Source organism: Adiantum capillus-veneris, chromosome 14 (assembly GCF_014529385.1).
Source record: "Adiantum capillus-veneris isolate H3 chromosome 14, ASM1452938v2, whole genome shotgun sequence".
Classification (NCBI taxonomy): Eukaryota; Viridiplantae; Streptophyta; class Polypodiopsida; order Polypodiales; family Pteridaceae; genus Adiantum; species Adiantum capillus-veneris.
In genome coordinates this window covers 92,897,275-92,909,524 of record NC_140944.1, presented here as the reverse complement: position 1 = coordinate 92,909,524, position 12,250 = coordinate 92,897,275, and the positions used below count along the sequence as shown (strand labels likewise).

At 42.2% G+C, this 12,250-nt stretch overlaps 1 protein-coding gene across 1 annotated transcript; it reads right to left on the bottom strand.

Moving 5' to 3' along the window:
- Positions 1–2,382: 2,382 nt before the first annotated feature.
- LOC147442773 (sesquiterpene synthase 6-like) lies at positions 2,383–3,243 on the bottom strand. Its single transcript, XM_086529425.1, has one exon. The coding sequence runs from the start codon at positions 3,241–3,243 to the stop codon at positions 2,383–2,385; it is 861 nt and encodes a 286-aa protein (XP_086385551.1).
- Between the last annotated feature and the right edge of the window lie 9,007 nt (positions 3,244–12,250).

The window sequence follows — 12,250 nt, the reverse complement described above, 5'->3', positions numbered from 1 at the left end:
TTCAAAACATAGGACAATGCCAACAAATACTAAGCTTATATGAAGTTAACCCCAAGGGTTTTGATGAGCTTTCACCCTTGTGTCTTGCTAAATCTTACATGCGCATGTGATCTTCCCACGCTCCTTTTGTGTTTGATCTCCAAGAACATTTGCATGCATAGTTACTCAATTGTCCATATTAATTAAGTCTCTATCCTACTTGTAATCCTAGCCCCTAGTTATTCTTTTCCAAAAAGAAGGGTTTCAAAACCAAGTTTCAATTATAAGTTGATTTACTACTCCAACCAAAAACTTAATATACAGAAACTCATACTAATATCAACCCCATCCTAGCCCCTTCTTTCTTTGTTGAAACAAGGTATCAAAACCAAGTTTTCACAATAAGTGCATTTACTACTCCAACCAAAAAACAATATAGAGACTCGTACAACATAGTGATCACAAAGTCTTTATCCTTATGTTGATTTCCAAGAAGAAACCAGAGACACATTGCATTTATTCTCATATATACACACACACACACACCCGTGCGCACGCGCACACACACACACAAGACACACAGAGAAACAAACTTGCATTATGACACAAGGAGTGAGAGACACATAAAGAGAGAGGTGGACTAAATTGTAAATCATACCATCAATTGCCACTTCACTTAAAGTTAACTCAAATCTCTGAAGCTGGTTGTCGTACTTGACATGACGTTAACACTAGGTTGGTGACCTAATAGGACATAAAAGTGTCCTTTCAGGGTTTTGAAAAAAACCTCCAAAACCATAGTAGGTGCATTCATTTTGTAAAATCCTTTCATGAGGTTATAGTTCAATGCCTACTACACATGGAAAAATAAAGAAACTTGTAAAATTTCTCATCTTTTGGTCACACCAAGCCTCCAAAGTTGATGGACCAGTACATTTTCATCAAAACAGTCATTTTTTACGTTTTGTTGCATAAAAGTAAGATTAGGGATTTTTGTAGGACTTGACATAAATTCCCTAGTTAACTTCAATGGGTTGGTGATCAGAACATATATTTTTTGTTTTTCCAAAAGAAATAGGTACAAAAAAGTTGAATTTTTACCATTCTGCAAACCTATCATCAAAGTTTCTATAGCCACGCTCAATATAAATAATATATGCATGTTTTATTAGTTCCCTATTGTCCTTTAGGTTCATAAGGAGCCATGGAGCATGTCAAAAGAATAATACATCTCTTACCAAGGGGAATCTTGGGGACAAAGATGAAGTGCTAAATACAGCAAACATGAAAAAACTGGTTTCAACATTATGAGTTGTAGAATCCCATAGAAACTATTCAATATCTAGCCAAATTTGATCCTTATGACTAGATATGGTTATACCTACAAAATACATGTAGTTGTCACAAGAAACTAACAATATTGAAAAAGCTATACTTGATATACTAGAATGTTTTGTTTTCTTCTATAATTGAAAAAATCAACCATCATTGTCTACTATGCGAAATAGGATATTAGGTGCCCCAAAACTCAAGGAATATTAGCTTTATGTTACAATATGCGACATAGAAAATCAAAACTGCATTTGGATATCATGAAAGCCACCAAAAAAATCATTGAAGAGCTAAAATTGGCTAAAAAACAGGATTTGATAATTTTTGTAATTTGGTCATAACTTACAACTTTAACATTTATTTCTCCCTAGAAGCATCATGACATGTTGAGGACTACTAAATATAGTTCTCTAGCATTATAAACCTCACAAACATGAATTCTAGAGTGGTATAGTTGCAAAAAGTTGAAAAAAAGCCAAAAACAGGACTCGTTTTTTCACACAATTTAGGTTGTGAAATCTTGAGCAAGGACAAGGTTAAAGATGGAATTGATATTCCAAAAAAATGTCGAGTTTTTTTCAGCTCATGAGACAACTTTTGAGACAGATAGCACCTCAAAATCCATTTTGAAACTCTTGACATAATTCAAGGAAAATGGTCACTTAACAGGACATAAAAGTGTCCCAGGACATAAAAGTGTTAAGTAAAGCTTTTTTAACATCCATGATAATTAAGCATCAACACAATACATTTATATATATATATATATATATATATATATATATGAATACATATATATGTGTGTGTGTTTGTAAATATTATTATTCTTATTTTCATCCTCGACATATATATGAATATATAGAGAGATTCGGGGAGGCAAACCTAGCTAACTACTAGGAGTTGGAACATCTTCTGGCTTGTATCGCTCGGCCAGCATGTGCCAAGCCCAATTGCCGGTTGTCGCAAGGCAAAGACTCTTCACATAGCTTTGGAGATCTGGCTTGGAAGCCAACAGAGGAGAGGTGACGATTTCTTGGGCGAGGCGTGCACAGTCAAGATTGCGTTCTTGAATCATTCGCCAACCTTGCATTGCGAGACGGCGACGTGGATGGGCACATGACCCTTCTGCTCCTTGCAAGCGTGGGCGTGGAGCTGATTTACAATGTTGAGGACAGCATTCTGATCCTTCTCGAACTCCTTTGCAAAGGAGATGATGTCATTTATGCAATACATGTACTCACCCGCAGCTTGGTGTAGTTGGTGAAGGAGAGAGCTTTGGAGCGCCTCCTCATCTAGGTCAATGCCCAAGCTATACTTCGTCATTACATAGAATGGCGGCAATGCATACGTATCATTGCGTAGCTTCATGTACTCCCCCACACTGGCCGGCTGCATCTTGGAGGCCACAGTGATCCGCCGCTCCTCTGAATGCGCTTGCACGTATGCAGTGAGGCTTACCTCAAAGCGAGCTTGTTGGCTGGGTAGCATTCTCTTTTTTAGTTCCGCCCCCCATTCTCTAGCCACAGTAGCGCAGGCCGGCTCCTTCCCTTCCAACGATGATGGCATTGCCTTGTCGTCCGAAAACAAAGCATCGAGGACAAGCTTGCACAGACCCTCCACTTGGAGGACCCCACCATCTTCACCGGTGCAACCGTCCACCTCATCATCGAACAAAAAGAGCCAAAACATGAATTGGCCCAATGTAAGTAATCGGCTGGGTGGCTCTACCAACGCCATTGGCCACATGGTGAATGCCAGTTGATCGATGCGAAGCTTTTGCAATGCTTCTATGTCACGAGGGTTGAGACTCTTCTTTGCCCATGCGTGCAACATCTCTTTTACAATTGCATGCCTCCGATGGAATGTTAGCGAAAAGAGGCTGTCTTCAAAGTGCATCTCTTCAGGGACGTGTGGCAGCTTTCCATTTTCCATGCTTTTTGTGCATGCAAGCTTTCCTGCAACTCTATGATTGAGAATGCTTTCATTTAGACGGGATTTTTTGTGGGCTTTAAATCATGCACCTTTAAGAACAAGCTGCTTCGCAGCTAAAGCTGTAGCAAATTTCAAACTATTTTTTGAAAAAAAAGGCTTTAATCTTTGAATTTAGAACACACACACGTCCAATCATAGGATACCATTTTTCTCTCAATCTTTCAATCCTCTCTCTCTCTCTCTCCCTCTCTCTCTCTCTCTCTCTATATATATATATATATATATTCACATACAATTTTTTATGTGTAGCCATGGCGTGTAGTCGAGGAGGGGGCATTGAACGCAAAGAACACTTTGGAAAAGAAGGATATAGTACTTTGAAAAACAAGGAATTACCATCTCAATAGACCACTTTGACAAAGGACCACTTTGAAAAACAATAGCATCTCAAGAGACCACTTTGAACACATGCGTGCCTCCTAGGACGGGGGAAAATCTTGGCTATCGGTAATTAAAAGATCTCAGAAGAACATGACAAGGGACCCTATGTATCAAGGATAAGGGGGCGAGTTGAGTGGAATGGCTGCCCTGATAGCCGATGTAATTATGGTCCTTGGATGATTTCATGGTTCATCGCGAACATGACAAGACCTTGTAATTATTTCGGTTGATAAAAATAATTCACTCACAATTGTGAGTTTTGCTATTAAAAAAAAAAAAACATGCGTGCCAAATTAACAAGCTCGTCTCTCGCTTTATTACAATGAAAAATTCAAGGAAAAACATTTAGCATGAAATAATCTTAGTGAGAAAACTTTCATACATGAGAAAAAAAGTTGCCCGACTCTCCCAAGTTAGAAAAAGACTGATTTTTTTTCCTTACATTAGTATTGTATTCACATGAGTGAAAGTCGTTAAATTTTCTCAAAGTCATTGCATTCACTTTCTGTTTAGTTTCAAAAATGTTTTTGTCCAGAATGTTGCTTCACTGCCACGACTCCTACTGCCCACGAGCCTAGTGGACAACAACTCTTGTATTTCTCCAATCTCAAGAAGGCAGACAAATTTTGGTATTCAGGAAAAGTGTGCCTCAGCTTAGCCTTGAGTCGGTTGCAAAATCAAAGTAGCCAGTTGAGGGGAGGTCAAGAAGGAGAAAAATCCGCTTAAAATACATGGAAAATAGTGTAATTTTGTAAAAATATTGTCTAGTATTGTAAAATTGCAGGTTCAGATTTGTCTTGGAGGGATTTTTGTATGTTTGTGAAAATGATTTTTCTCGAACACTGCATGGTGACGGTGACACAATACTTGATAACACGAACCTGCAAGATTGTACCTTTAATACCGGCCACCTATCACAAACCAGGTACAACTTTATGCAAGTGCAAGTTGCAACGTTGGAGAGGGAGAATGAGGGAACACACCCGACACAAACAAAAGGGCCTCTCTATAGCTCAGGGTATCCACAACACCCCTATTCTCTCGAAAAACACCTTCAAAAAATCTCTTTACACTAGCAGACGGCCACCGCCTGCTCATTTTTCAATGCTCACACACTCCACAAATCCATCACACAACTCACACCTACTGCCACGGTTTGTCTCCACCCTTACACACACTCACAGCCGCTCAATCTCACTCTCTCACACAAAACACCATCGGTCCGGGGGGGCACACACTTCCACACTGTCGGCACCGAGGGGAAACATGAAAGCAGGAGAAAGAGAAGAGGGAAAGGGGAAACAACAGCAACAGGGGGCAATAGTGACTTGATTGCAATTCAAAAAGCATGTACACTCTCTTGCAATGCCATCACCATGGCCATTTTCACAAGAAAGTACAAAGGGGTTAGTTTGTCAGAGAACTCCACTTTGCAGGCTTCAAACGGCACAAAAAAAGCCCGAAAAAAAGCCCCTAATTTGATTCAATTTTGACTTTTATAGGGGGGGTCTTCAATTTGGAAAATTGCCCTCTCATTGGTCCATCTGGTACCCTAATTTGGTATTTATGGGAAGGGCACACCGCCTTGCTTCATCTTCTCAATCCTTCTCTCTTTTGCACTTGAGGGGGTGCAATAGAGATGTTGTTATTCCCCCTAGGATTCTCTTTTTTTTTTCTCCTTCATTTTTACCCCTTTGTGGGGGCCTAGCTTTGCTAAGCATTTTTGGCCCAATTTTGGTCCTCTTTGTCCGACTCACACTTGCCTGCTTTGCCCTTGCTTATGCTCTCTCCTCCTTTGCTTTTGGTCCTTAGCCTTGAAATGGGCCCTTTGGTCTCCTCGCATTTAGTCCTTCTGGCCGCTCTCGGGCTCTCTCTCCTCCTTTCTCTTTGGTCCCGGCCTTTGCCCGGCCTTGCCTTGGATTGGGCCCATCCCCTTGCCCTTGTCTCTAGTAGCTCTCTCTCTCTCTCTCTCTCTCTCTCTCTCTCTCTCTCTCTCTCTCTCTATGCTCACTGTCCGCGGGACCCTCCCCTTTTGCTAGCAATAGCGAGGTCGCTATTTGGGTGGGGCGGGGGGGTTTGCCTTCTAAAGGTTTGGGGCCCGAAGGCCGCGGGAACAGCCTCTCATCGGACCGCCACATCACCAATGACCAGACAGGTGCACCCAATGATGGCACCGCCTTCAACCCTCCAAAACACTAGCATTTACGCCATGTGCCGCCAAGCACACGCTCACGCAGCATCGCTCGGCATGCGTCATAGCTCACGAAGCTCCAAGGGGAGCTCGCCTCCCTTTACACAACCCGAAATGGGCTCACACCCCAGGTTGAATAGGCAAAATCTTTAACGTCAAGCAATGCATTTGGGATTAATGTGCTCCATGTGGCAGCCTCAGGGCCTATGGCCTCAAGCCCATCAAAAATCACCAAAAGACATATTTAAAACCCTCCACTTTTTGGCCTTCGTCCCTCGGTTCCCATGTTTTGCCAAATGGTTGGAACCTCGTACTGCCAAGCCGGGTCGGACCTTCACTAAGTCAATCCCGTGCTGTGCAAACCTCATCATCTTCGGACTCCTCTGATCTCGCTATCTGAGGCCATAAAAAACTAAAAAAATCAACTGCCAACTTTTCACCACCAAATGCCCCCAACTTGATCCTATCGTATCTTGCTAACCAAGTACCCGATTGATGAGCTATTGATTTGTGATAGCTCCACATGATGCATACTACCTTCGAGAACCTTGGCGAGGCCAAAAAGATGCCAAATGGTGCATTCTCGGATGCAGGCAAGTGGGCTCATAATTGGCCCCCGGAAAATCTTCAACTGATCATAACTTGCTAACCAGAGCTCCGATTCGCAATCCGAGAAGACCGGCATGCTCCACAACTCGAGCACTACAGATGTATTCACTGACACCTTCCTGGGCCACCTGTCCCCTGTTGCCCTATCCGTCGGGGATCTGCTAAACCTTCTAGCTTTAAACTGCAGTACCTTGAGCATCGGGGCTCCGTTTGACGAGCCGTCTGGACCAGCTTCTAGAGCACATTGAACACTACGTTCCAGAGCACTGACTTGGCATTTCAAGCACCTCCATCTTACATCCCATCTGGACCATCCCGAAGCTCTTTTGGCCCAAAAATCTGCATGGAGCATACAGTTCTGCTATCCTTTGGCTGCCTAGGGCTTTCGTACCTATCCTAGCCTTCTACACTTCAGTTGCCTGCTGCTTTTGCTTGGCATAGACCATCTCCTAGCTCGGACCAACTTTGGTTGCACTATCGTTTCCCAGCCCCCTCGTCGAACATTTATGTTCGACCAAAAGCATATGTACAAAACTTTAAAACTGGCACACTAAAATGAAGATTAAAAGCACTCGCAAAACCATAACTGTATGTATAAGCTATGTACAAAAGCTTCATCTCCTTTCTTTCGCACACCGCATGCTTTAGGTGGGTTTCCAAACCCCCTTGACTACAATTTGTTGCACCTCACACACTAAATCCCTCTCGAAATACAGTTTGAGCCGCACACCATTCACCCTGTTCCTAAGAAGCTTGCCATTTGCTCTTACCAGCTGATACATTCCATTCGGAAAGGCCTTTTGCACTTTATACGGACCTCTCCACTTCCTCTGTAATGTGAAATCCAGGTAGCTTCCGTACTTCATGACCAGGTCTCCTTCCTCTATCTTTTTGTTTGGTAGGTTCTGATTGAACTTGGCAACCCGCTTCTCTCTCTACTTCACATAGTAGTTTGCTGCTGCCTCTCTATCCATCTACAAAGCCTCTAAACTGGCTATCCGATCTTGTAGAACTTCTTGTTGAGTGGAATTGACACGCCGCATAGCCTTCAAAGCACCTAGTTGTGCATGCACTGGCAACACAACCTCCTTACCATAGACTAGCTCGAATGGAGTGAAATTTGTAGCTACTTTATAGGATGTCCTATATGCCCACAGACACTTCTCTAGATTTGTTTCCCACTCAGCTTCTTGCTTATACACGTACTTCGTTAGCATCTTGATGATTTTCCCATTAGCACTCTCGACTAGACCATTACATTGAGGGTGATAAGGTGAGGAAAATTGATGCTGAATCTTTAGCTTTTCCACTAATGGACTCATAAGTTTGCTTCTAAACCCCTCTATTAGAAACTAACACCCATGGAACACCAAAACAGCAACAGATGTTATCGAACACAAACTGAGCCACCACACTAGCATTTACTTCCTTCACTCCTTTGGCCTCGACCCATCTTGTAATGTAGTCAGTGGCTACCACCACGTACTTTTTACCGCTAGTACACTTTGGGAGATGGCCTATGGCATCCAGACCCCACTTCTCGAAAGCACTTTGTGCGATGATGGCACCTTATGACTCCGCTACCAATCTTCTTTCACCTATAGTCTCACACTCGTGGTACGTCTTGCACCAGTAATGTACGTCCTTCACTATGGAAGGCCACCAAAAGCCTGCTCTAAGCACCCAAAATAGAACTTGGTCTTTGCCTTGATTTCCACTTTCTTTGTGACATTGTTCCAGCACCATTCCTATCTCTTCTTTGTACAACACCCTTCTAAGCACTCTGTCACGCCCATAGTTCATGAGATCTTCACCTACGAGTGTGAATTTGCGGGCATTTTGCACCACTCTTCTCTTTTGTAGTTTGGAAAAATCCTTTGATTATTGCCCTGTACTCAAAAAACCTTCAATCTCCTTTAGAGTCTCCCTACCTACATAAGCGGCTTGGGCCACATATAAACCTGCAACATACACTTGTACTTTGATACTTGCTAGCTAATCCGCCTCTGGGTTCTGCTCTGTTCTCACATGCTTGAATCGGACCTTTTCCAAAGACTTCAGAGACTTCTTGATGGAAAAGAACCAATGCTTCAATGAATCTCACTTTACCTGCCATTGGCTTAAGATTTGCTTGATGACTAGCAATGCATCTCCCTTCACTACAAACCTTGAAATGCCAAACTCTATACACTACTTTAAACCCAGATGCAGAGTGAGATACTCCACCTCATTATTGCTATGGACGTCCTCCTGATCATAGCATTCGTAAATATAGCTTTATCGTGTGAGTCGTGTATCACCTCACCTCTTCCTACCTTCTGTACTACCCTTCGATACGCTTTGTCAAACCACATTCTGAAAGCATCCTCCAAATCAGGCTCCTCCTTAGTTTCCTCTCACACCACCCTTGGATAGGCTGGTAAATCAACGGCTTTGCTAACAAGAATGTCTGCCAAGTGAGACCAACTCGTGTGATCTACCTTGAATTCAAACTCGAACTCTTGCAGCTCCAACACCCACTTCATAATCCTCCTTCCTGGCTTCAAATGTAGCACTACCTCTGGCAATAGATTATTAGTTGTCAACACAAAAAATTTGCGCACAATCAAATGCACCTTGAACTTCCTAAAAACAAAGACAAAAACATCACCCATTGTTCTGCCTCGGTGTAGGTAGCCTCTCCTGGGCTAATAACCTTGCTCTTGAAGTATATCGGCTTGTAGCTTCTCCCTACCTTTTGCAGTAGAACCTCTCTAATAGAAATTGTGCCGACTGTCATAGACACATAGATTCGTCCTCTTGATTGGGAGGACACACTGCTGGAAACTGACACAAAATCACCTTGACCCTATCAAAAGCCTCCTCAGTTTCCCCATCCCATTCAAAATTGTGCACCTGCTGAGCCCTCTTCTGAAGAGGATGCATATATTGCGACAACATCCAAAAGAAACGTGATAGATACTTCAGCTTGTGAACAAACAAAGCCAAACCTTGAGCATCTGATGGTGGCTCCATCAACACCAATGCCTTTACCTTTTCGAGATCAGCCTCTATATTGTTTTCCGATACCACATGACCCAACAGCTGCGCTCCAGGTTGTGCTAGCTTGCACTTCTTGGGGTTTAACTTACCTCCTTCTTCATCAAGCCTTTGAAAGCATAGTTGTTGCTTCAATAACTTCTCCAACCTTGAACTGTAGAAGCCTATATCATCCATAAAGACCCTGATAAATCGGCCCAGGTATGGACCAAATACCCTGTTCATCCAATCTTGAAAGGTGGCATATCCATTCACTAGTCCGAATGGCATCTTGTGGCGGTAAGCAAAACAACCCCATGGAGATATGAATGTGGTTTTCAATTGGTCTTCAAGTGCAATCCCTATCTGAAAGTACCCCGAAAAGACATCCATAATGGAGTATCTCTCGTGCCCAACCACTTGGTTTAGGATTTTGTCTTGAAAGGGCAATGGATAGTGATCTCTCTTGGTCGCTGCATTCAGTGGCTTCTAGTCAAGACACACTCTCAATTTCCCATTCTTCTTAGGGGATATAACCATTGGCGAGACCCACTCTGACTCTTTCATAGGATATATGATGCTTGCCTCCAGTAACTTATTGATCTCCTGCCAAAGGGCCTCCTTTTGTATTTCCCCTAGTCTTCTCAGCTTTTGTGCTCTAGGCCTATGTCCCTCCTTAAGAACAATCTTGTGCTCTACCCCCTTTGCACCACGTAAATGCATGTATTCCATCACAAATATATTTGGATAGGACTCACACAGTTGAACATAACCTTCATTTTCACCTTTGGTTAAATCTTCAGTTATCATGCTGGAAACTTCTTCTATGCTTAAGCCATGAGCTTGGGGATGCATACCTTCTTCTTTAGGTGGGAAGTTGTCTATGGTGACTCCAAATAAATCTGTATCTATCTTCAGCATGTCTTCCTTGCTCTCCTCTTCCTCTGTGCTAGTGTAGCCTTCATAACCCGTCTCTGTCTCGTACTCGTAGCTCGTAGTGTTGCCCTCATCTTTATCTGCCATAGGACAAGAATTTATCTCCTTGGTCTTCAAATCAAGCACAATCTACCTTCCCCTCTCTTTGTCAGGCAAGGTGAACACTTTGCTCTCCCAATATTGCTTTGCTCCTATCGCCAAAAGACATGGCCTACCCAAAATGATCGGATAAGTATTATCTCCTGCCTTCATCCCAAAGAAGTCTATCAGGCACTCTATGCCCATCACCTTGACCTTCACATCCTGAGCCACACCCAGACACCTTGATTTAGTATGGTTAGCCATCCTCATGCGCACATTCGACTTGACTATTGCCTTGATTCCTGTCTCTTTCGTGGCTGCTTTCGTCATAACACAAACCTATGCTCATGCTTGGAGATATGATATTTTTCGAGCACTTATGCCTGCATGGCCCTAGAGGTTGCCCTTCATTGTGTTGGGTTCTTTTCCTCGAGAAATTGCTCGTTGAGCACCTTGTGCGTCAGTGGTGGGGAGAGCTACAATATTTTGCCATGCTTGTGGTGGGAGATAGTATTCGAGACAAATCATTTTTCTAACCATACACAGAAAGAGGACAGTTTAGACGCATGACTTGCTTACACTATTTCTCTTAAATTTCAAGAGAAATGATTCCTTTTCCTCCTTCTCTTAAGGGGCATTCTTGAATTTTCAAGAAGCATGATTGTAAGTTGAGAAATACTTTCCCCAAGTGTGAAGGATGGCAGTTTTCAACCTTGCCAGTGTGTGCCTTTAATTTTTTGGCTTTGAGATTTGTGTGTCTATATTTAAGATCGAGATAAGTGTTGCTATGTGATCTCTTGGTATTTCAGTGTTTGTTGTATCCATTCAAAGAAGTCGTTCCCACAAAATTTTTCACGAGAAATTTTCTTCGGATCAGAGTACTCATAGCAATGTTTGTTAATCGAGTTAGGGCTTGCCAAACACATTTTTTCTAACTGCAGACAATAAAGGCACACCTAAAGCCCTTTTGGTTTTTAGGTCAAAACTCAAATATTTTCAGGTATTCACACCAGAACTTGTTACAACTTTGCTGATTTACTTAAAGAAAGCATGGAATCTAGCCGATGTTTTCCTATTTTAGCTAGTTTCAGTACCACTGGTGAAATTTTTACTAGCTTCTAATTTTGTTGTGACAACAATCAATGGTTTACAAACTTACTCACATATACAATAATACTCACTTTCTCTACTAGCTTGGAAGTTTATTTTGGTTGTGCATATATTTAAGGACACAAAGTCAAGCAGTTTGTAATAGGGATAATACCATTGGACAATTTGAAAGAAAAAAAGATCTTTTACTTCTTTGCATTTTCTTATGGCATATGAAATTAAGAATCCCTAAAGTTCTGGCTTCTGCTTGCACTGAATGTAATTTTTATTGCGAGGAATTGACATTAAGCTATGCAGCTACTTATATGAACTGTTGTGCTTTGAGTTAGGGAATTTTTTTCTTTGTATGTACTCTGCTATTCAACTATACTCCAAAGTGGTGTCACACAGGTAGTAAATGTTTTGTCTTTTTATGTCTTGTCTAGTCCATTGGTCACATGCACACAGATCCGCCAATTTAGGCAGTGTGTAAATGCTCATCTTGGTGTAGATTCACCGATTTAGGCAACACCAGTACCTGTGCAGATCCGCCGATTTAGGTAGCACACTGAAAAAAATTACAGATTCACAAGGGTAAATCCAGATTCGCTGATTTAGGTAGAACATTTAATTTGTGTAGAC